Source organism: Callorhinchus milii, unplaced genomic scaffold (assembly GCF_018977255.1).
Source record: "Callorhinchus milii isolate IMCB2004 unplaced genomic scaffold, IMCB_Cmil_1.0 Scaffold5, whole genome shotgun sequence".
Classification (NCBI taxonomy): domain Eukaryota; kingdom Metazoa; phylum Chordata; class Chondrichthyes; order Chimaeriformes; family Callorhinchidae; genus Callorhinchus; species Callorhinchus milii.
In genome coordinates, this window is record NW_024704746.1 from 45,477,741 (window position 1) to 45,503,797 (window position 26,057).

Genomic DNA, 26,057 nt, shown 5'->3' on the forward strand with positions numbered 1-26,057 from the left:
ATTCACTTGATAATTTCATGCCTTGAATTTCATACACTGCTTTATAACTACAATGATCAACAGAATCCTCATATACTTGTTCACACACACATGGATGCTTTTTTTACAAATGCACACTTACATGCTCAAATGTACGTATAATCACAATTACATGTGCACCCAATTACATGCTCACACGTATGTATAATCATACTCACATGGACACTCATCCAAGAGGCATATCTTTCACACATGCGGTCATATTTACATACATGCATGAACTCATCATGCTCATATACACAACACGTACACTGAAACTCTCATTTCCTGCTCTATTTTTAAAATACATATATATATATAAATTGTGCAACTCGATTGAACACGTGGAAGAATGAAGTAGGTGAACGAATTTGATCAGGTGAGTTTGGAGACAGATTTAAATGAGTTGGGAGCCATCAGACCGGTTGGATGAGGGTCTGGGAGAGAGCGGATTGGTTCCTGTGGTTGGGTGACTTGGCGAGACTGCTGGAGCTGAGGGTTATTTAGAGTTGATCTGCTCTCCCGAGTTCATTTCACAGGGGTTGTTGGTGGTGGTGTGTGTGTTTTTTTTAGTATATATATAAAAGGAATGATGAAGCCTTCATTCATTTTATTCAGTCTCCTGGTGCACAATGCGTTCTGCAGAAGTAAGTCATTTCTGCTGCTATTTCCTTTTCACTCTTTTATCACAGAGTTTACCATCCGCTGGATCCTCAGCAATAATAATCCTTGCATCATTTGATAACTGTTCATTGAAGAAGAATTTACTTTTTTTTGTGTGTGTGTTTTTTTTCTCTCTCTCTTTCTTTTCTCTGACTCTTTCTCTCGCAGTTCTTCAGTTCGAGCCAGAAATGCCCTCCGTCTCTACCATCGATGGCCTCCGCACGGCCCGCACGGTGACCCTCTCCAAGCCGCTGTGCGTCTTGCCCACCGGGCACATGATTGAGCTGCTGGTCGTGCAAGGAAACGTGACCCGTAAGTGTTTTAACGATCCCATCCACCCCGTGTAGCTCTCGCCGGCTGGTTGCTGGCTTCCCTTAAAAGCCTCTCGACCATGCAGGCGCTTCATTGTAAACTCCAAGCCAACCCCCACCACCACCTCTAAACCCCCATCCCAAACCCCCAAATCCCCAACAACGCGCACCCGCCGCCTGTGTGGGTGGAACTGTCGCTAACTTTTTCTGCAACGTTTCCAAAATGATGTTCGCGGGTCTGGGACAAACTGATCCAAACTGGCGAGAACGCCAACAGAGATCACCTTCCACAGAAGCTGTCGGCAGCTTCATTCAGTCATTCAATGCTCCTTCCTCCTCTCTGACTGTTGAGCAGATGAAGTGCAGAGACAAGATTTTGTGGTTGTTACGAACACTTGGTATTTGTATTTGTTTTCTACCTAAGATTCTACCTATGTTCTTACCCAACATCTCCAAAAATAATCGTTTTGCAGCACAGTTATTGAATCCCAATTGCCCCATTCAATACTATAAAACAGGGAATCATAACCCCAGGTTTGTGGATATCTTTCACTTGCCTGCGCTCCACAGATGATCTGGAACCAACTGGGTTAATTGGTTCAGTAAATCAATCCTTCAGCACTGCCTGACTTGATGCATTTGAGTCACCGGAATCAATTTGGACAAGATTCTGTGTGTGTGTATGTGTGTGTGTGTGTGTGTGTGTGGGTGGGGGGGGGGGTGAAGAGTACCGGAAATAAACTCCTTCATATGCTCTGGTTGCTCAAGTTTGCTTTTCATTAAACAAGGTGTAGGTTTTAGTCCACTGCAGTCATTGATCAAAGAGACATCAGCACCGGTCGCATTGTTCCTCACTGAGAAACCTGTTGTACCACCACATTCCAGGAATACTTCCTCTCCCTCCCCAAATTAAAGACAACTGCAGTGCTGTTAACAATGGAAGACTGGCGTTCTTTAGAAAAAGTCAGAAACTGGCACTTTTTAAAATAAATAAAAGGCTCTGGCATCCGATCAGCAGCTTATTGGTACAGAGTACTGCTCAAACCATCTAAATTCCTACACTTGCTGTACTGGTATTGGATTCTGCTTCCCCAGCAGTTTTAACTTGAACTGAGGATTCACATGAATTAATCCATGTTCTTTCCAGTATCCCGACGATGTATTTATATTGTGCCCTTCATGTGAATAGTGAGTTGGTTGGATGCTGAGCAGGAGGAAGGGGGAATTGACCACAGGAGCAATCCTACAGGGAGGTTGGGTGGGAGGAAATATGAGGCTTCCTCTCACTTCAAGTTGGTGTTTAGTATTTCAACTGTTGGGTGTCCCCCCTGGTCAATTGGGAGAACACTTGATTCAGTTTATGGTTTAATCCCACGTGAGGACTTTGAATTCAATCTAGGCTGATATTCCAATGCAGTGTTGGGGGAGCCCTGCAGTTTTGGGGGTTTCAGATGAGACATGAAGCCAAGATTCTGTCTGTTCAGGTAGATATTCAACATCCTGTGGTGCGACTTGAAGAGAAGGGAGTTTCTCCTGGTGTCCTAGCCAACAATACTCTCAGATAAGATCGGTCATTCACTTCAGGGTTGTTTCTGGGACATTGCTGTGTGCAAATTTGCTGCTGCAATTGCCTAGCAATACTGTTGCTACACTTCATGGTAAAATCTTGTGAAGCACTTTGAGACCTCGTGACAACTTGCAGAGGTGCTGTATGAAATGTTAAGGATTTATATATAACTAATGATGGCTGTGGTTTATTGCAAACGGAGGAGGTTGCTTCATTCTTGCCACTGGGACAAGCAGTTACTTGTATTGTCTTTATCCCACTGTAATGTGTGCAATATCATGGTGATTTTTATGTCCATTTAAAACCCAAGTGGATTTAGTAGAATTTCAGCCTGGGATATGTAACAAATTTGCTGCTGCAGTAACGTACAAATTTTGCTGACAAACTTTTCTATTTGGTTGGGCCATGCACACCAACGTTTGTACTGTGTAAAATGAGAGTTGGGGTAATAATAAGTAATAATAATCCTTATAAATGATATAGCGCCTTATCACGTCTTTGGGGCATCTCAAAGCGCTTCACAGAATATACTGTAAAGTCAATTGACTGTATTTTGTATGAGAAACATGGCAGCTAATCGCACCAGCAGTATCCCATAAACAGTTGTGGATTGAAGTGACCAATCTTTTAAAAAATAATTTTTTGAAGGAGCTATTACCCCCAGGAAAGCGATCCGCTAATCGACCAACAATTGGATTCCTACTTACAGTGAGGTAAACAGAGGCGTGTGGAGTAAGGAAACTTGCCCAACATGCACTACGGGGAATCGAACCCAGATGTCTCATTTGCGAGGTGATACACACTGCTCTAACTAATGAGCTATAGGACTCCACAAAATGTTATTTACATCTGTTTTCAGCAATCGCAACAAACCTTGATGGCACTTACCAGGCAACTAAAGGAGGGGCAACTGGCCCATACCGAGCTGCACGTTTTGCCAACCCAGAATGTACCTCTTCCAGCTTCACACCCAGCACAGATCCCACAAAGATTCAAACATTGATCGATCGCTATTTCATCCGGGTTGGAAGTGATACCCAGTGTCTGAGCGGAGGGACTGCCCAGTCGGTGCCCTGTAATGCACCACTGAATGAAAATGTAAACTACAGGTAAGGTGACGAGATCCATGGTGTACAGTTACATACTTGACTAAATCGACCTTTCTTACGTGTGAACCACCTGCCCCATCGCTGTACATTTTATGCGCACTAAGATCAGTCATTAATTCTTATAACAATCCACTGACCTTTAGTGACTAGTCCAAAGATTCAATGCAGACAAAACTGCAGAGGCTGTAACTGAAGTTATCTATTGCCTGAAGGAAAGGTAACCTATGAAATAATAATTTGATACAAAAAAATGCTGTGGTTCAGGACATTTTAAAACTCCTTTCCTAACAGACCTGGGTGGGTAGAGACCAGCTAATGATCCTAATCCTATTCTACACGGATTGTCAGCTTGTTTTTCTTGTTCAAAGATGAAGCACAATGTGTTCGCCATACAGTTTAGCACTAATTCACTGCTCGTTCTAAAATTTTTAGGTTCAAGTACGTTGCCCGAGACCCAATAACCTTCATTCTTAGGGATGAAACCGTCTGGTCAAAACCAATAACTCTTCTGCAAGGTAAGTGCTTCACTTGACTTCTGAAATTTTAAGCATGACTGGTGCTGATTGAACAATGCATAACACACTACAGAGGCGACTGCTACTTGTCGTTTCTCCCTTGGCCTATGTGATCCTTTCTCTTCCCCCCCCCCCCCCCCACACCGGCCCACGCTGATGATAAAGCCCCTTGTTCTTTGTTTTGCTCGGCTGTTGCTCCTTTTTGTTTTTTGTTTTTTTAAGTAAATTCCCCCAAATTGCTTCTAGGCAAGACGTCTGATTTGTGCAGGTCACCCACAGTGATTCTAAAATTGCGACGGTACCGATTTGAAGACTATTTGGGAAGTCTTAACCCATTTAGCATGCAGATTGTGAACTCTGTCTCAATATTTTTTGTCCATCTCCCAGCTCTGCACAGGAATCCTAACTTTGGTTTTAAGGCAAACCAATCCATTCTTGCATGTGAAATAACCAAGATAACAGAAGGAAACCATTTCACCTGTCCAGCCTGTTCCACCAGTTTCTTTGACCAAAACGTGTCTCTTTATACTATATTGCTGCCTTTTCTCCAGCCCTGAACGCACTTACTTCCCAAGTATCCATTTGTTTTTAGACATCATCATTGATTCTGGGACAATGCATTCCACAGTCTCGCAAGCCTGTGTTCTGATCTGCTTCTAATAAACTTGGTGCTAATTTTAACACCTTGTCCCCTGTTTCAAACTCTACCAGTGAGAAGAGTTGTCCAGTATGTTGCTTGCTTGTCAGCTCATTATTTTAAATGATATTGTATCTTTGGCTGAAGGTAATGGGGTCACAGGCTTGAATCTTGAGTCTATTAGTCTTGTCCTGTGTATTTACAATAGAATTGTTACAGCTGTAATCCTGGGGCCTACAGTTGTTCCTGACCAGTTAGTGTTGTTGGGAAATGTGCAACGTTGATATCGTCACTTGCTATATTCATAGTATGAACATGCAACTATCCCTCAATTTTTACAATAAAGTTTAACCAACAAACCTTTTTTCCCCCCAGTTCAAGATCCTGCAAGAATTATTACTTGGCCTGGTGCAAGGACTGGAGGAATGGTCGTCCTCACAACCCTTCTGGTTATCATTCTCTTCCTTCTCCTCTGTGCCTTTGTTGCTTTTCTGTGGAGAACGAACCGGTGAGTTTTGGGTGAGCATATATTGTTGTATGATAGAATATGTGGACAAGAGTTGTGGACAAATTAGTTTTTTTTTAAAGTGATGTGGTGGATGCTGTTTGTCCAAGGAGATGACAATTCTAGTAACTATAACCTGGTGATTTCCCTTCCTTCCCAAGATTATTTCCAAAGCTTCATTTCCTTACACAATTTTAATGTAACTTTATTTCCTCTTGTCAGGCAATGAACATAACTTTGTTCAGCCCACATTTTGTTTGCAAGGAAGCTACTTGTAGATTGCTGCTTGAATGGGTCTTGGCAAAATATTATTGTGTGGGATCCGAGGCCTGAATCTGATCTCTAGCTTGCTCTATATCAGGGGCAGACTGGCTACACAGGAAATCAGAAAATTTCCAGAGTACCTCTTTGTTTGGCTCCTGATGCTTACCACCCCGGAGACTGACATCCGGATGAGTGACGGCTTGGACTAGTCAATCGTCACCCAGAGTCTGCCCCGCCTGATGTCACCGTCTGGATCCCAGGGAGCCAGTCAGCCACTGCTCTAACCTGATGCTACTCAGCTAATTGTAAATAGTGGCAGTGTTGTCGAATTGACCATGCACAAATCTTCCATTTCCGCAATGCCTTTTCCTTCTGCAGGTTTGCAGAGAAAAGCTCCTTGTTAAGGCCTACTGAAAGTCAGTACCGCACACATCAGAAAAACCCTGTTTTTGTTGAAGATACCTACGCAGAAGTAACTGAAAATCAAGGTGCACAACCTGAGGAGCAGCAGCGTTATAGCACTGCTACTCCAACACCTTCAGTATAAGATGAAAGATCTAAAAGGTTAATGTGAGTAAAGGGAGAGGGTTCTGAACTGTTCATTTAACTCCTTGCCTATCTATTTTATTTAATTCAGCCTCAATTATCCATCCATCTTCTTGAATACTAATCATAAAATTCTTAGCTACATATTTCTGTAGCTGTACATTCCAACATTATTACTTTCAAGTTGCATTTCTAACCAGTTTGTCCTTTTTATTTCATTTGTTCATTTGTCTTGACTTGTATCCATTTTTGAGTGTCAAATAAATTATTCCCCAATAACTGGGAATGAATTGGCCTCTTCAACTGCCGAGTATTTGATGTAAGCATTACAGTATTTGACCTCCTAATGATGGGGGATAGAGGGAAGAGACCTCATTGCCCTCCTCCACCATTACCTCTCCCCTTGGGCTGCTAAGACCCCAATCCATGCATTCATCACATCCAGGCTTGACTCCACCAACTCTCTGCTCGCCCATTACCTAACTCTTCCCTTCACAAAACGCAGTTGATTCAGAACTCTGCAGCTCATGTCCGTTCCCGCACTGGCTCCACAGCCTATTACCTCCATTCTGCTCCACTCACCCTCCATATCCTGAGGATTCAGTTCAAGCTACTTGTATAAACTTTAAGTCACTCCATGGTCTTGGCCCACCCTACCTCTGAAACTTTCTCAAACCATACAAACCCAGAGACTCCCTCCTCTCAGCAGGTCCTTGCCTGCTGCAACCACTTGTATTTATATAACCCACTTTGTGTGAGGTAGCATCTTGGAGCGCTTAGATGCTATATGTCCCCCCCCTGCCCCACCATTGGGGGTTGGACTTTCAGTCTCTCTACCTCCACTCTCCGGAACTCCCTCCAGCAAGGTCCACTTAAAAACTTTGCTCTTGGATCTCACATTTGATTGTCTTTCCCCTTGCCCTCCTCTCCCACCCTCAGCTTGGATGCAAATCCTGGACTGTCCAGTGCCTTGAGCATCCTCCCAATGTGAAAGGCATAAGATAAATATTAATTTGTTGCACACTGAGTTGCTCAATTAAAATACCAGGTCTGTATTTGTAAAATCTTAACTAAGTTTTGAGCAGCATATGTGATATAATTAACTTCTATTCTTATTTTCTCTCCAGGATACAAACTAAAGACTAGATGAGCTGCATATGACTGTTTGTTAATTTTTATATTCCAGAATAAGCTGCATGATGGAGCCCAAAATTTTGTTTTGTTAGTTACTTTAGAAATTGGTGTTGATTTTGGGTTGTAATTTTTGGGTGTTGAGGTTATCTTTGTAAACACTGCTTGTATTAAACTCATGGTACACCTGAGTTTTTGTTTTATGCTTCTGAGTCTTCACTTCAGCACTTGGGGATTGGAAGTTAGATGTAAACATGTTACACTAAACTCCTAAGACAATGTGTTACTCCTCGGAGCTGAATTTTATCCTTGCATTTGATATAGTGCTTTATCATGTCTTTGAGACATCTCAGCGTGCTTTATAGGGTGAAATGCAGCAGCCAATTGCACACAGCAGTATCTCACAAACAGTCATGAATTGAAGTGACTAATTTATTTTTTTGAAGGAATTATTACATCTGGAAAAGCGATCCACCATTCGACTGGATTCCTACTTACTGCTAGGTAAACCTGTGTGTGGAGTAAGGAAACTTGCCCAACATTTTCCCCTTCTGGGAATCGATCCCAGGTCTCTTACTTGCGAGGCGAGTGCGCTAACCACTGAGCTACAGCGTTCAATTTTATACCTATGAGTCACAGGCTTAAAAATGTTTAAGCAGGTCAATCATCAGCTCCCTTTTGAGTTATAAAATAAATGTCAGTAAAGGGGTTAGACTCCAGCGGTTACCCCCACACACACTCTGGTGTCCCCAAACGTTGGCTCTTGCAAAGCTGCGCCTAATACTTTCTGGAATTAGGTAAGCAGGATGCGTCCCTCCAGGGAGAGTGTGCATTCCATTCCAACAATCTCTGGAATTTCCATGTGTAGGTGGGATGCCTGGAATTCTTGGTTTGAATACCCTTAAGCATGGTGATAGTTTTCTGCATGTATCAGACACTGAGCTGACTCCCAAGAAATTGTCCCTGCAGCTTGTCAACTGCGATTACTGCTAGTTACTTGGGAAAGTGAGCCCTCTTTTAGTTACTTGGGATTATGCGCCCTGTGTTGGCCGTTTACTGAACGAAAATCATGACCACTTTTTATAAGTTGCTGGAGAAAGGAGCTGTTCCTGTGAGAGACTGGTAATCAAAGTGGAAAGGGGCTGCCTGCATGTAAATGAAGCCAGCAATGTGGTTCTTTTCAGTGAGCAGAGAGGCTGAGTAAGTTTCAGAGGAACTGAAAGCAGAAGTTGGGAGTTTGACTTGCAGCCGCACTTCAGAATCGAAGAGACTAATGCCACTAGAGGATACCCTCACAGTCAAAATTCACCGTAACAAACTCCATTTTTCACTTCTCAATTCAAGCTGTTGAGTCAGAGGTGAGAGTGCAACCAAAGCAGGAGGTGGGGGAGGGTCAGCAGGGTGTCAGACACTTGCGGAAACCCATCACCATGCTAAAGAGTATCCAAAACAAACTGAGAATTCCATGCATCCCACCCACACATGGAAAATCCAGAGATAGATTGTTGGAATGGAATGGGCTCTCTCTCCCTGGAGGGATGCATCCTGCTCAGCTAATTTGAGAGTGTATTAGGTGCGTGGTAGGCACAAGCCAAATCTTGGGGACCCTAGAGTGTGCGTTGAGGTACTCCTGGAGTCTAACCTGCTAAAATTGCCCTTCGGGACTGTGCTAAGGGGAGAACAGCATTCCGGTCATTCTTGTCCGTCTTCAATATAGAAAAGTCGCAATACAGGTTAAGCCTGATGCGCCTAAGAAGATGTGTGTCCAAACAAGTCCATTTCATGGTTCTGAGCTCCTCGATGGAAAGGCGTTGAAGAGGGAGTTTGTAGGACAGGATTTAAAGATAGATTGAGAAGGGTGAGATGGGAAGGAGGGAGTTCCAGAAGTTCAGGGCATAGAATCTAAAGATGTGGCCACTGATAGTGGCACAGAGTGGGCAAGACATGCAGGGTGACCGCTGGGACTGATCCAGGAATGATGAAATACACCCTCTGCTGACCACAAAGTCTAACTGCGCCTCCTGATGGTAGTTTGGTGAAGGAGCCGGGCAAAATTTCGCAGGTGACACTTAAATCAATTCTTTTGGAGCTGATCCAAATTAGAAAGAGCCCAAGAGAGATTTATGAATGTAATAATGCGCTGGAAAAGGCTCATATTACTGGCTCCTTTCAGAAAAAATATATATGATTTTTGAAGAGCTCAAAGGCTGAGATGTGAAGGTGAAGGGGTATAAGAGTGATTTGTGTCCTATACTGAGAAGAGGTAACTGCTCTTCCTATCAACAACAACTTGCATTTATATAACGCCTTCACTTGGGGTAGCGCCACGGGGTGCTTCACAGTGGCAGAGTCTGACAATGAGCCAAGGAGGGAGTGGGAAGGTGATTGTAAGCACGATCGAAAGGGAGATCTTTAGGTGGGATTTACAATACAATACATTACATTTGTATAACGCCTTTCACAGCGGGAAGACGTCCCAAGGCTCTGGACAGTCAGGGATTTGGACCTGAGGTGGGGGTAGGGATTGGGGAGGGTGGAGGGCAGAGAGGTCAAAGGCTCAGTTGAAGAGGAGGGTTTTGAGACACTCCGTGAAGGAGACAAGGGAGGGATCGAGGCGATGGGAATGTGGGATGGAGTTCCATAGGGTGGGGCAGAAAGGCTGAAGGCCTGCCTGCCGAGAGGGCTGGGCGGGGCACATAGCCTGATAGCCAGAGCCTGATGAGCGGACAGATTGATTTGAAGAGGAGGGAGAGGGCAAGGTGGAGGGATTGGGGGAGAGAGTTTCAGAGCTTCGAGTCATAGTGGCTAAAAGGACGGTCACCGATGGTGGAACGGAGTGCACGAGGGACAAATAGGAGGCCAGAACGGAGGCAGCCGGTGGTGGAGCAGGTCGGAGAGGTAAGGAGGCGGGAGCGAATAAAATGATTTGAAACTGATCATGGGCTTGGTTTGCCGGTCGGCGGAAATATTTAAAACGTGACAGGCTAATTGTTCAATACAGAATTCGATTTGAATCCCAGAAAAACAAAAGTGTTAAAATCCCAGGATTTCAGATCCCAAATCGTCCACTGTGGGGTGCTGATTTGCAGTAAACCCGTGACACCACCGGAGGACGCACTTACACCCATTGCACCAGAGAACCTTTGAAAGTTGCAGCATTTCAGGCCAGTCGGCGTGGCCAGTGCCTGTGCGGGCTCTCTGACACTTGTTATTTACTCCTCTTTCCCTATAACCCTCACTTAACAGCAGAGCAGTTGAAACTCACACTCTAACAAACTCAGCCATTTCAAACCTGCGGAATTGACCCGCTTCCCTGTTTTCTGTGGGCTGAAAATAATATTGTCGTGGAAAAAAGATTTTAAGAAGAGATGCACAATATAATCTCTTTTTTTAAAAAAAAGCTCCAGAGTGGCAACAGACCTGGAAAATACTATGATTAAAAAATAATAATAACGATTTCGACGACCCCTATTTCACATGATGTCATCCTTTGTTTACCACCAAACAATTTCACCCCTTCCCAGGTAGATTTGGGAATGTATGGGTAGGAAAACGACATTTCCAGGTTGAAATTTTGCTGTTATTGCTCTTGCTGTCCAGATGTTGCACAGATTGTATTTTAATTTCTCAGACAACAACTAGCAAAAGATAATAATAAATTAGTCACTCAATCCGCAACTGTTTGTGGGACACTGCTGTGTGCCACTGGCTGCCGTGTTTTGCCCACAAAATATACAGTCAATTCAATTTACAGTATATTCTGTGAAGCGCTTTGAGACTTCTCGAAGGCATGATAATAATAATAATAATAATAATCCTTGCATTTGATATAGCGCTTTTCACGTCAGGAGGACGTCCCAAATAATTCATTATATCAAATGCAAGGATTATTATTATTATCATTTATATAGTGTCCCTCACACAGGGTAGCATCCTAGAGTGTTTGACACTGGCTAGTTGAAGGGTACATCTGAAACATATGTTGTGCCAGCTGATTGAGCAGGTCTATGGATACTCTCCCTGCAGTCCACAAGGCCATGCCAGTAGATTCTATTCCTTCTAAATTACATTAATTTTCTCCCATGTCTCCCAAAGACCAGTGATTCCTGTGATTTACACACAAAGCCTGCTTGTTTCTATTTCATTTCTAGATGTGCAAATCTTTCTGATCTGTCCCAGCTGTGCTTGGAGCTTCCCCACTAGCTGAGTGGATAGAGGTACCAGGTCACGGAGAGAGAAGTGCAGGTTTGATCTCTGCTGATCTTTGCATTTAGGGTCTACGATTGGTCTCGGGGAAGATCAGACCGGGTTCCTGTTTCTGATCCTGTTGGATCAGCCACTGCGCCCCAAAACTCTTCCTCTATCCCACTGACTTTCTGCTTCCTTCCCCATCTTCAGATCACGCCTGAAGACCTTCCTATTCGACTGTGCCCACGGTAACCTCGCCTTCCCCCCGGCTCGGCTTGGTGCTCTGCCACTGTCTGAGACACTACCTTGTGTAAGGGACGCTATATGAAAGCAAGTTTTTGCTGTTGGAAGGAGTCTGCAACATTCACCATCATGACTTTCACACTTGCAATGACCACTTGGGTGTGTTGCCTGTGAAATGATACCACAGTAGGAGAAAACAGGGGTCAAATTGCTTGCGGACAGGAGCGGGAGAAAGAAATTTAAAGGAGCAAAATTGATGGGAAACAACAATCTCTTTAGGATCATTTTATATAGTTCTACATGTTTTCCTGGATTGCTAAAGTTTATGGGATGATTTATCACAAGTTGTATCTGATTGGTTGTGTGGGAACTGAGATGCTGAGCTGGAATTTGATTTTAATTGTTGTATTTTGGGATTATTGAGCTCTTGCTTTTAGGGTGATGGGATTATTTTAACATCGGAATCTCTGGCTCTCTCAGCAATAGAATTGCACTGAGATACCCAAAGTCTATTGCTAATAAAGTTAACCTGGATAATAAGATCCAGATCTGTGCAAGATGAGTTCATTGCGGAGATATGGATTTATCTGGGGGACACTGAGCTGTAAATTCAGAGTGACCATAAAGTCGTAATACCATTATAATGTTTAATAAATCTTAAAGGAATTATGATATATATAATAGGATGGATATCATGACCTTTTGATCACCCTGTATATGTTTGATGAATTTGTTTGAGATTGTAATCTCTACCTCTCCAATGGGTTTATCTCGCGATACTGAACTCCAGCACCGTGTATAATGGGGTTATCTCGGGACACAGGTACAGTGTATAATGGGGTTATCTCGGGATACAGGTACTGTGTATAATGGGGTTATCTCGGGATACAGGTACTGTGTATAATGGGGTTATCTCGGGGTACAGGTGCTGTGTATAAGGGGTTATCTCGGGACACAGGTGCTGTGTATAATGGGGTTATCTCAGGATACAGGTGCTGTGTATAAGGGGTTATCTCGGGATACAGGTACTGTGTATAAGGGGTTATCTCGGGACACAGGTACTGTGTATAATGGGGTTATCTCGGGACACAGGTGCTGTGTATAAGGGGTTATCTCGGGATACAGGTACTGTGTATAAAGGGTTATCTCGGGACACAGGTACTGTGTATAAGGGGTTATCTCGGGACACAGGTACAGTGTATAATGGGGTTATCTCGGGACACAGGTACTGTGTATAAGGGGTTATCTCGGGACACAGGTACAGTGTATAATGGGGTTATCTCGGGACACAGGTACTGTGTATAAGGGGTTATCTCGGGACACAGGTACTGTGTATAAGGGGTTATCTCGGGACACAGGTACAGTGTATAATGGGGTTATCTCGGGACACAGGTACTGTGTATAAGGGGTTATCTCGGGACACAGGTACTGTGTATAATGGGGTTATCTCGGGATACAGGTGCTGTGTATAAGGGGTTATCTCGGGATACAGGTACTGTGTATAAGGGGTTATCTCGGGACACAGGTACTGTGTATAAGGGGTTATCTCGGGATACAGGTACTGCGTATAAGGGGTTATCTCGGGATACAGGTACTGTGTATAAGGGGTTACCTCGGGACACAGGTACTGTGTATAAGGGGTTATCTCGGGATACAGGTACTGTGTATAAGGGGTTATCTCGGGACACAGGTACTGTGTATAAGGGGTTATCTCGAGATACAGGTACTGTGTATAAGGGGTTATCTCGGGATACAGGTACTGTGTATAAGGGTTATCTCGGGATACAGGTACTGTGTATAAGGGGTTATCTCGGGATACAGGTACTGTGTATAAGGGGTTACCTCGGGACACAGGTACTGTGTATAAGGGGTTATCTCGGGATACAGGTACTGTGTATAAGGGGTTATCTCGGGACACAGGTACTGTGTATAAGGGGTTATCTCGAGATACAGGTACTGTGTATAAGGGGTTATCTCGGGATACAGGTACTGTGTATAAGGGGTTATCTCGGGATACAGGTACTGTGTATAAGGGGTTATCTCGGGATACAGGTACTGTGTATAAGGGGTTATCTCGGGATACAGGTACTGTGTATAAGGGGTTACCTCGGGACACAGGTACTGTGTATAAGGGGTTATCTCGGGATACAGGTACTGTGTATAAGGGGTTATCTCGGGACACAGGTACTGTGTATAAGGGGTTATCTCGAGATACAGGTACTGTGTATAAGGGGTTATCTCGGGATACAGGTACTGTGTATAAGGGGTTATCTCGGGATACAGGTACTGTGTATAAGGGGTTATCTCGGGATACAGGTGCTGTGTATAAGGGGTTAACTTGGCTGCTGAGCTCCAGCATCGTATCAATGTTCCTTCGGGATATTAAGCGTCGGCATCGCACATACCCGGGACTGCTCCGGGAAGCGGAGCTGCGAGCGCTGCGCTGCGCTGCGCGGGGATTGCAGGGAGGGGTCGGGGAGGGCTGAGTCCCGGGAGGACGCGCTCTGTGGCCGCGGGGGGGTGAGGGAGGGGGGGGAGGGCTGACGTCAGGCGGGAGGAGTTTGGTCGCTGGGCTCCTGGCGGCCCCCCCGCACATCCATGGCGGCTGTGCTCCCGCTCTGCGCGCTGACCGGCCCCGCTGGACCGGGGTGGGGGAGGGCGAGAGGCAGTGCAGTGCGCCCTCCGCGCTCCTCATGAGCCGTCCGCCCCCGTCGTTCCCATCCTGAGCGCTTTCCCGGGAGGATTTGAGGCCGGGACCGGGGCAGGTGCAGGGACAGAGAGGGGGGGCTGCGGTGGTCGCCACAGCCATAGCCACACAGCCACAGCCATAGCCATAGCCACAGCCATAGCCACAGCCACAGCCAAGGCGATGGCTGCAGAAGGTGAGGCTCAGAGCCCCGAGCAGTACAGAGCCGAGATTCGCCGTCTGGGCAAAGAGCTGACAGACACCACCCGAGAGAAGATCCAGGCGGCCGAGTACGGGCTGGTGGTGCTGGAGGAGAAGCACACCCTCAAACAGCAGTACAATGACCTGGAGGCTTCATACGAGACCCTCAAACACGAGCTGGAGCAGCTGAAAGAGGTAGAGGAGCGCCCTGCCCTGCCCTGCCCTGCCTTGCCCTGCCCAGCCTTGCCCTGCCCGACCTTGCCCTGCCCGACCTTGCCCTGCCCAGCCTTGCCCTGCCCAGCCTTGCCTTGCCCTACCTTGCCTTGCCCTACCTTGCCTTGCCTTGCCCTACCTTGCCTTGCCCTGCCTTGCCTTGCCCTACCTTGTTTTGCCCAGCTCTGCCCAGGCCTCCCTTGCCCTGGCCAGCCTTCCTTGCCTTGCCCTGGCCAGCCTTCCCTTGCCCTGCCCAGCCTTCCCTTGCCCTGCCCAGCCTTCCCTTGCCTTGCCCTGCCCAGCCTTGCTCAGCCCAGTCCCCATTAGCCGCAACACCCGCCCGATCAATCGCATCCCCTCCTGCCATCCTTCAATTCCCCATTTTCACTGCGGTGAAAAATGATCCTCTTCCCCCCCCCCCCACCCCATACACACACAGACAGACCCCCTGATGTATGTGTGTGTGTGTGTGTGTGTGAGACACCAACCTGTGCTCTGGTGATATAAATCAGTGTCAGAAGTCACCAGTTAAACCGACCATTCATTCATTCATTCATCCATCCACCCCCAACCTGTCCTCACTGGGGGAAGGTCCGCACAGACACCACTGTCGTTTTTTAACAAAAATCTATAAGTGTCAGTGAAGAATAAATGTGTATTTTGGCCACTGTTTTTTGCAAGTGTCTGAGTGAGATCGGTGGGTACGTGAGCGTTTCTGGCGTGACTGGGTATAAAGGCAATGCGGTGTAGAGGATGTGGGAGGCAGTCAGTCAGTCAGTCAGTCAGTGAATCGCTTGCTTTACTGCTGCTGTTTCATTCCCAATTCTGCAGCTTCACTCCGAGCCTGGAAAACATGACGGGTTTCTTCCCATCTCCTGGAAACTGTGTGTTTTTTTTTGCTGCATTGAGCTGATTGGGTTTTGATATTGTTTTTAAATCAGTATGAATTTTGATCTCTAGGTTTGCTTTGTATTTCGACAGTAAACGTGAGTCGAGAAAAAAAAAAGCCTTTCCTGGGGATTTGTCCACCAAATCAATAGACTGGTTGGTGTTATTTACACATTGGTGCTGTCAATGAGCCAAGTCCTAAACCCTTCAAAAAATGCAGCATCAGGAATCAGGACATCAGAGGCTTGAGGCTGGTCTGGGTGGAGATGGCACATTTGCTGTCTGTATTGCCAGCCTCTGCCTGCAGACATGTCTTAGTCATGGGTCAGGTTCGGTTTGCAGAAGAGACCAATGTGCAGAGGATAATTTTGAGGTTCCTTGGCATCTGATGACGCAAACACTTACTGTTAAATGCTATTCGGTGTTGATAGCGGAAACCTTCCCTGACAGCTCACTGTCTGTCACATCACACTCTCAGTGCAGGGGGTCAACAGCCTTGATCTGGAATGAGTGGGCATTTACATTGAACCTCACTGGTTTCACGAGAAAAGATGAGTGTGATTTCCACAGACCCTCACACCCCCACTCCCCCCATATTGCATGTGGATACTTGTGTATTATATATGTGCATTGGATATAAACTGGAGGAAGGGTCAGGGCGTTTTGTATTTAGTGAGATCCATCAATCAAAATGCGAGTGTCGAGTCCAACCCCTCTGATACTGTCTCAGTGATCCTGTCGTTGCAAAAATCATAATGTGTATGAATAGTTCATGATCTTCTACATATTATCTGAACCCAGAGAATAGATTACAACCAGGAAATCTGTCCTCTATTCTCTTGATGTCTCCTAAGTATTTTTTGTGTGCGGGTGGGAGAGAATACACTTGTTTTCTCACTGTGCCCCACTGCCTCGTGATGGTTCTACACAGCGATTACCAGTATCTGATGTTGTTGCCGTCAGTTTAGTGAGAATGAATAGTCTGCAATCGGTTACTAAGAAGATTTGCGCCTCGGATCATTTCACGGAGTTCGTTGCTGTGACTGCACAACCACCACTCCAATGTCATTACCTTTGAGGGGCTGATTCCAGACTGTTTTGGGGAGTGTGGACATAGGACAGGAATTACAACAACGATTATTCTGCTGACTTCTGTTGAACTGGGAGCTGAGGGCTGAGGGCTGCAGTTCTCAACTGCACGTCCTTCGTGTCTGGTGCTCAAAGTCTTTCAAAATACACCCACATACAGTAATTAAGTCAGTCGGATGTGGAGGAGTTTTATAGGAGGGGACTTTATTCAGGGACAGGAAGAGTGTCTACACTGGACCTTGTGAGACCTGGATTTATTTTTACCCGTTGTGAATGAAGCTCTTCTGAGCTCAGTCTCTGACACTGGCGATATCTCCTCTGGATGAGTTGGGGCAGCTCTTGGCCACTTATCAGATGATCACTGTGTTGCTCATAGTGCTCTGGGACGCTACCCAGTGTGAGAAGCGCTAAATAAATACAAGCTGTTGTTGCTGTTGTTCTGCATGTCCTGATATTGGGGAGGGAGGTGTGAAATGATCCATATCTGACAAGTGGGCAGGGGTGTGGGGAATGCTCCATGTATGGGAGTGGGGAGGTGGAATGCTCTATGTTGGGGGGGGGGGGGTGGGGGGGTGGTGGTGGAGTGGAATGCTCCATTTTGGGAGGGAGATGATTATTGGAAGTGCCTTGCCTGGGGTCCAGGAGGGAGGTAGCAAATCTGCATTTGTCTGATAAAAGGATGTCATCCAGTGGTAGGGTCGAGGTTGACACAAGGAACAGAGATATCAACTCAGAGAGTGAGTGCCTGTTCCTCATCTCCCTGTTTGAAAAAAGAAGATACGTAAGCGGGTGGGGGTAGAGATGAGATTTATTAATAATAATAATAATCTGGAGTAGTGGGGGGAGGAAGGGCAACACACAGCGAAGTCAGTCAGACCTCAGCAGGTGCAAATCCCCAGTTGCCTTTTGTGCCTCGTGTGCATTTGCAGCTTGTGGTGAGTTGTCTACCCTCAGGACCTGCTGGGGAACCACTGGCTGCTGCTGAGCTGTCAGGCTGACATTCAGTCCAGTGCTTCTGATAATTGGCCACGTGAGAGTGAAACTGTAAGTGCTCAGCAATGGCAATTAGCGGCACTGCTCCTCTCTGTTACTGGGAAAATCTGGTTTATTCACACTGTTACGCTTTCAGCCCTGAGTGGTTGTGACGAAGGGAGCAAGTGACACAATTTGTTGTATCACGGAGTATTTGCAACTATGAAATGCAAGAAAAGCTGTTAGATAGACTTGGAGGGGGAGAAGTGCGGATTTCTGACCGCCCTCTCGGCCAATGATGGTGTGTGGTGTGGGGAGATGAAGAAGAGAGTAAAGCAGAGTGACACAAAGTGATGTTCCCATTGCGTGGTGGTGGGTGTTGACAGGCTGGTACATTGTACCACCACACAGTGACCATTGTTTGTGTGGGAGTCCGGACAGTGTGAGTTGGCAGGTTAAGGAGGGACATCGCAGCCGAGTCTGATCCTGTCCACGCCTTCTCTCAGAGCTGTCTGGATAGTGAACAGGAGTGGGAACCTGCTGACTATTCACGCTGTGTCTTGTGTGTGACCCCAGCACTGTGGTGCAGCTCCAGGCTGACAGTACTGCTCCGTATTGTGACACAAGTCAGGACCCACTGCATAGTGATAGGGGCTGCAGAGAAAGAGGCAATGTCAGGATTTAAATCAGGTATTAAATGAGGCTGAATTGACTCTACTTTTTAGTAGCAGTAAATTTGCTGTTTTATTTTCTCCCTCCAATCTTCTTTCCTTCCTGAGACATGTGTGTGATGTCTGCTGGTCTCCAGCACGTGTGTGTCATGTTTGCTGGTTTCTAGCACATGTGTGAGATACCTATTCTGAGGGCGTTGCTTGTGCTCGTTCCAGGGGAGGTGTGGATGGTGCAGTTGGTCAGAACATTGCCCTTTCATCTCCAAGACCTTTGTTTAAATCCAGCCCAGATTGATGGGATGAACCTATTTGGTTGGATCTGACTGTGTGGTTCAGAGGTGTAATGCTCTATGAGCTGACCATTGTATCATCTAGTGCTTAAAGATCAGACTATAAATATTCTTACATCAGTGGGTTGCCCTCTTTTAACTGAATTTGCAACAAATGCTTGGGATCGTTGGTGGCTCAGCAGGTTTACACAGAGAGTAGCTGAGCAGCACAGATTCAGAAAGACACAGATTCAATCCCACATCTGTGCTTAGGTTGCTAATCTCACCTGTCTTTCGTGGCCTGGGTTAGGGAATGGAAAATCACAAGGTTTCCCACTTCTGAATACTCCTGGTGATCTCTACGAGAAATGCTTGGTTGTTGATCAAGTACAGAATTGGGCTTGACTCTGAGAGTCCTTGAGATCAAATAGTCTGTCGACACCTCCCGCCGAGATTTAAGAGTGAATAAATGGCACCTGGCAAGGTTCTGAAATATCTGCGAAACTGTTACCCATGTATGCTGGATCAGTATGGAGTTGGCAATTAGTGGAGTATGGAGTTGGCAACCCATGCATCAGTATGGAGTTGTTCTACAATAGATCTATAAGGGTTCTTCCCTTCACTCTGAGATATTTCAGTGTTAACCATCATCACTGTTGTTAACGACACAGCTAATTGCTGGCAATATCACAAGGAATCGCACGTGGTTGAGATCAGAAATGAAGTGAAGAAATGTAATAAATTGTTGACGAAAGAGATACGTGAATGACTAGTGGTGTCAGGTGGTTAGTTACAATATTACAGTGAGTAAATCCAGCGCACAATATTGCAGTCTTCAAAGCAGCATTCTCAGTTTCCAAAAATGTTGCAGTTATTCCACAGATTTATTTTTGTGTCTGGGACACACGGTTCTGGACAATCTGATCCTCTATTAAAACCTACAGTTTTTTTCCTGCTCTTCTTTCTTCTGTAAAGGCACTGTCTTGCAATGGGAATAGCATGGTTCCAAGCGGATGGCTGCCTTTCAGTGCCTCGTCCATCAGTAACTGTAAACATGGGAGCCAGAGGTCCGCTGGCTCCCTATTGCCGAATGGATCAATTTCACGATCCTTACACTCGTTTTCAAATCGCTTCATGCCCTGGCACCTCCCTACCTCTCCGACCAGCTTACTTCCCAACCCATTACTTGTTGCTTCCGCTCAACTGGCCCCGGCCTCCTGCTTGACCCACGTGCCCTCCATGCCACCATCGATGGCTGCACTTTCAACCACTATGCCCTGAAATTCTGGAACACTTTTCCTTTATCCCTCCGTCTTGCCCCTTTCTGCCCCAACTTCAGGTAGCACCTGAAGACCTTCCTCTTCTACCATGGCTCCCCCTCCCCCTGGCTTGGGTTCATGCTTCACCACTGTCAAGTTCTTTGGGATGCTACCCTGCATGAGTTGCGCTATATACATGTAAGTTGTTGATATTGTTCACTGCCTCAGATCAGTAAATCCAGCACAGGTTTGAGATGGAACCTGGCACTTGTGGGAGAACATAACTGCGTGGGGAAAACCTTCCAGCTCGTTTCAGAATTACTCAATTTTCTTAGCATTTGGGAGCCCCCAGACTTGGTAAATTGTTCCTCTCATTCCAAATGGAACCAAAACAAACAAAACCAGCTTCAAAGTTAAGAGTGTATTGAAGACAAAGTAAGCAGATGTGGGTGATTGCTGTCACAGAAAACGTCCTCTTAGATCTCCCTCTGGCACCCAATGAACCTGGGCTCTGTCGTCTCCTCATAGGAACAGCTCACTTGACTAAGAATAAGGTTGCTTCTGATGGGGATGAACCAGTCCTGGATCTGATAGATCTTGTCAAACAAGATGTTACAGCATGGGGGAGGATCTCCTCGGAGATTAGGACCTAGATTGGTAGGTACTGCTGCCTTCTCCCTCTCCCCCCAACCTTCAGGTACCATCCCTGTTTTCCTTGAGAATAAGACCCATCTGCTATCATCCCATACTGCTGTCAATGTTTAAATAATGGTATCTTTGGTTACCATTGAATTAGAAATAATAACATTTACTGTACCATACCTGTTTGTAAATAAGAAATCTGTGTTGCCCTGTTTGTATGTTTGTATGTCAAGCGCTCTGGGATGCTACCCTGCATGAGGGTGCTATATGAATGCAAGTTGTTGTTGTTATGTTTGCCTTTTGTTCTATTTTGTATTTTACTCTAAATTAAAACATCTATAACAATTTTTTTTAGCAAATTCTGGATTCTCTAGTAGTAGTCCTGTAGCTCAGCGGTTAGACCCTCGCAAGCAAGAGACCTAGGTTTGATTCCAGGCAAGTCGAAACCTTGGGCAAGTAATAATAATAATAATCCTTGCATTTGATATAGCGCTTTTCACGTCTTCTAGATGTCTCAAAGCGCTTCACAGAATATGCTGTAAAGTGAATTGACTGTATATTTGTGGGCGAAAGTTTCCTTACTCCACATGCCTGATAATAATCCCTCAAGAAAAACAAACAATAATAAAATTGGTCACTTTAGTCCACCACTGTTTAGTGGGACACTGCCGTGTGCAATTGGCTGCTGCATTTCGCCCACAAATACAGTCAATTGCCTTTACAGTATATTCTGTGAAGCGCTTTGAGATCTCTAGAAGATGTGAAAAGCGCTATATCAAATGCAAGGATTATTATTATTATTACTAACAAAAACAGTAAACCTCGAACCAGTTGTAATTTCCAACCCCACAAAACCCCAATGCCTACACTCTGCACAACCTGTTAGTTGACTTCCTGGTCACGAATCTGCCATTCACTGGATGGAAAGTAGCACTCAGCTGGAAGCTGTAAATAAGCTATAAAGACTTTACACATAAAATAACCATTTCTAAGACGCCTCCAGCTTCAAGTTAATTTTACCTGTACATCAGTCTGTCACTCTAAAATGTAAGTCTTAGTAAGCCAATCTCTTCGATGCAGTGAGCAATCCTTAATTAGGAAGATCAATCTGCTGCATTATTTTTCCAGTTGTGAGAGGGCAGATCTAGGGCAATCCAAATGGATGCTGCCACTGCAATTGTTCCCTGCATTAAACATCCAGTGCGTCTCATAGGAGAAAAGCCAAGCTTCACGTTAGCAAAGCTGGAGACATCAGATCCTCCCCAAGCCTGGCCTTCTCTGACTGGAAAGTGATTGACACCTGTAAACCAAGATACGTAACCTTTCCACACCACTTTATGCTGGAAGAAGAACCCTGTTCAGCGAATCTTTGGCAACACTCGCTCACCCATAGCTGACTACTGGCCTCACAATTCTCTCCGGATGTGGATATAAACTGGATATTGTCAGTCTCTGGGTTTACATGATTTGATATTCTGATCGAAAGGGTGGACATTATTACCACTCCCCAAGGTAGGAAGCTATTTATCAGCTCATGGTGAAGTCCTTTGTAGCTGAGTATTACGCCATCAGATGCAAGTTAAGGTCTTATCCATTCTCCCAGGTTGGCTTCTAAAGCCAGTAACACTGTGCCTCTTGTCAAACCAGGAAATATGTTACAATGTTTAAAGCAGATCCAAGGGGTAATGAATATTTCCTAAACGCTCTGAAGATCTGTGTTTTCACAATATCTTCCATTTCAGTTCTATCTCATTCATTATCTGGATCTCCATTTCTTTCTACCGCTTATTAAGTCAAGATCCATCTCAACAACAACAACAAAATTACATTTATACAGCGCCTTTCACGTCGAGAGGACATCCCAGATCTCTTCTGCAAAGTTGCTTCCAAGGATTTCCTAACCCAGACATCACTTTGCTGCCATTGTACCTTGGAGAGCTCCCTTCAGCCCCAAGACATTCACATGAATGTGAGGCAGTTGCCAATCTTTTCAACCTTAAAAACACTCTTAACATTCTTGTCAGTCCATTGAGTTTTGCTGCCCACAGGGTAGCTCAAGAATAGGTGAGGGAGGAAATTCCAGCTCTGGTGCAAAAATAGAGTGAGGCTTGGTTTATCTAACTCTAAGCAACTTGGATGTTATTCTGTATTGAATTTTTTCATTACATTTCTGCAGCAGTTTCTTTTTCCAATATCCTGCAGGGTCACTTAACAATTTGTAAGGCACTGTCATTGGAGATTACAAAAAAAAGTGTATCAGTCACCTGGGATCTGTAAAAGAACAACAGGATCGGGTATGGAGCCATGTCCCTGCAAACAATCTATGGAGATGAAGTGGAGTTGACTTGATGTCCTAATCCAAGTGTATCGAATGGCAGTCTGGTTAATCTTGTACTGGAGAACAGCACTTTAACTCTGCCTGGACAAAGGGAGTTTATGATTTCATTCATCGCTCTGAGAGGTTACCCAGTGTGAAGGACACTATATAAATGCAAGATGTTGTTGTTGTATTGCAAGTTAATGCTTCCAAGAGTTACTGCATGTAATTAAAGAAATGCTATAGCTATTGATTGTCCCCACGCATTTCTTTCTAAACAACTCAGCTTATACTTTAAGCAATTTCCTGAGAGAAGCTGCTGGGTGGGATTAGCCCAGCCCTCGATGCTCCTCATCTCCGTGAAGCTTGAGCACCATGAGCTGAGCTCAGAATTCCCAACAAGCACTCTAGGTTCTCCTGTTGCTTAGCATTTCACTTGGAAGTGACGTATGGGGGGAGGGGAAGTAAAGCAGGCCATGATCCTGCCTCGGTGGTCTCTGGCATCTTCAGGCAGAAGGCCTTGCACCCGCCCCTTAAGTTCAGATGACAGGCCTGATGGGTGCTGAGTGGGTGATAAACAGTAAAAACATATTTACACCACCTGGGTAATAAACTAATTCTGGGCTGTCCACTCAGTTTAAGTCATTAACCTGAAGAGAACCCAGATGCTCTCGCTGTTGAGCGCCTTGTGTTGAGTGTGGCTCTGCTTCACTGCGCATTGTGCTCTGCGCATATCCATTTAGCTTGCAGCAAGTACGTATTGTGAGCAGATAGCCTGGCTGTACTCCAAGCCTGTGCATTGATGTATTTTTATGGTGTTGCAGCTTTTAGACTCTGATGAAGTAATTCTGAAGTAGATTGCAACCGGCACAGTTCCTGATACTGGCTATAAAGAGGAACTTGTTCATTGCTCTCTCTCCCCAGGCTCGCCCACCACTCCTCAAACTGAGGTCCTGATGATCAGGGAGGAGGGAGGAGCGGGGAGTGAGACCAGATGATGTAGGTATTCTCTTTTGAAGGAAGCTTTGGAGAATATCTATTCCAGTATTCAGTATTTATTTGTGAAAAATAATCTCTCAAAATGATTTGAGGTGTAACAATATATTTTTTTGACCCCCTGAAATCCTGGTTTTAATATGTGGTTGGGAATTTTTTTTTCCAGTTGCCCTTTCTTCTCTCCTCCCGAGAAAACTTGAACTCAAGAAAGCGGGTCTTTGGGGAAGCCACCAGATAGTGGAGGGACACTTTGGGATGTGCACTTCTGTGTTATACCTGATTGGAATGTCAACTTCCCATTGAACACTTCCATTTACGACCAGATAGTGGAGTCTTGTAGCATAGTGGCTGGAGTACTCGCCCTGCCAGCGAGAGGACCCGGGTTCGATTCATAGGCAGGACGAAACTTTAGGCAAGTTTCCTTACTCCAGACGCCTGTTTACCCAGCGGTAAGTTGGAACCCGGTGGTTAGTTGATTGACGGATTGCTTTTTCAGCTGATATTAATCCCTCCCCCCAAAAATATATGAATTTTAATAAATAAAAATTTTGTCACTTTAATCCACGACTGTGTGGAGGACACTGTTGTGTGCAATTGGCTGCCGCGTTTCAGCCAAAAAAATACAGTCAATTCACTTTACATTATATTCTATGAAGCGCTTTGAGACGTCTCGAAGACGTGATAAGGCACTATATCAAATGCAATTATTATTATTAAGATGCTGTAGTGGACAGTCAGCGTTTTATATCTGGAGAGACCAGTGGAGCCACACTGGATGTATGGTCAGGAGGAGATAGCACTGGATGTATGGAGAAGAAACAGTACTGGCAATACTGGAGATATAATACTGGATGTTTTGGGAGAGATAACATGAGATTCATTAAGGGGAGAGTGCCCCAGAAATACAAGGGGATTGATAGACTGGAGGTTTGGGAGATATAGCTGTGGATGTTTGGGGAGAGGTAGCACTGGATGTTTGTTTGGGGGAGATAGCACTGAATGTTGGAAGGATGCTCTTATTCATCAATCATTGCTCTATAAGAGGGGTTGGTGATACAGCTGTAATGTCACTGAGTGAACAAGCCAGGTGAAAAACCCACACGTGGGTTTGAATCTCACTATGGCAGTTGCGTAGTTTGAATTAAATTTTAAAAAATTGATAATTTGAAGTAGCATCCAAAAATGATCGCAAACTCACCAATGTCCTTCAGGGAAGGAAGTGCCCTTCAGAGAAGGTCATCCTTACCTGATCTGACTACCACGTGAATCCAGTCCCGCACAACCTGATTGACGAATAACCACCTTTAAAGTGGCCGAGTAAGTCACTCGGTAAGAGAAGACCCTCCTCTACCTACTCCAGACAGCCAGGGATGGACAATAAATGCCGACTTTGCCAATGTCACCAGCATTCCGAGATGAGTGAAACAAAACGTAGATTTGTGAGGATGGATAAGAGAACCAGTTAGTGGAGAGGAAGCTCCACTGTCCTTTTTTTGTTATATCTGTTTGGTGCCAACACAGCTGGAAGTCTAACAATGTAACTTAGATATTGATATACATCAATGAAAATATTCCTGGTAATTTAAAGATTATAATACAAACTAGAAAGGTGATTTATCTGGCAAACAGAGATCAAAAATTCACAAGAGAGGATTAGATGAAGAAAGTCCTTTGGCCTATTTGATCTCAAAATATCCAATTTACTGCTCTCCCATCACAGGATCAAGTTGTTTCTTGAATGGGTATCTTGATCTCTGCCATCCTTCTTGATAAGCAGTTCCACTGAAGTCAACCCTTTGTGCAAATAAAAACTAACCAGATTCGGTCCTGTTTGATATAAGGGAGCAGAGCAAGGCTCTGTTATATCGTTGCCCTCATACCTCGGGGGCTGACAGCATCACCCTTCATGGATGCACTTTACATCTCACAGAGCCAATACAGAACCTCGGAGTTCTGTTCGACCTTAGTTGTCCTTTATACTACACATCCATGCCATGACCCACTCCTCCTTTCCCCACCTCTGTAACTATCTCTCACCGCAGGTTGCCGAGACCCTGATCCACGCATTCATCAAATCCAGGCTTGAATACGCAAACTCCCTGCTTGTCGGCCTCCCTAACTCCTCCCTCCACAGCCTGCAGATCATCCAGATCTCTG

General features: G+C 45.1%; 2 protein-coding genes across 3 annotated transcripts in view; both read left to right on the top strand.

Moving 5' to 3' along the window:
• Nucleotides 1-521: 521 nt before the first annotated feature.
• Nucleotides 522-7,457, top strand: LOC103179399 (uroplakin-3a). The gene is made up of 7 exons (XM_007894673.2): nucleotides 522-665; nucleotides 850-993; nucleotides 3,419-3,668; nucleotides 4,101-4,183; nucleotides 5,196-5,328; nucleotides 5,968-6,159; nucleotides 7,263-7,457. Exons 1-6 carry the CDS (start codon nucleotides 608-610, stop codon nucleotides 6,134-6,136), a joined length of 837 nt encoding a protein of 278 aa, XP_007892864.1. The 5' UTR covers nucleotides 522-607; the 3' UTR covers nucleotides 6,137-6,159; nucleotides 7,263-7,457.
• Nucleotides 7,458-14,566: 7,109 nt separating this feature from the next.
• bicd1a (bicaudal D homolog 1a) overlaps nucleotides 14,567-26,057 on the top strand; it is a 92,025-nt gene continuing 80,534 nt past the window's right edge. For both annotated transcript variants that reach the window (XM_042335659.1, XM_007894675.2), the window contains exon 1: nucleotides 14,567-14,779. In XM_042335659.1, coding sequence (XP_042191593.1) covers nucleotides 14,567-14,779 — 213 coding nt within the window. The remainder of the gene's footprint in view (nucleotides 14,780-26,057) is intronic.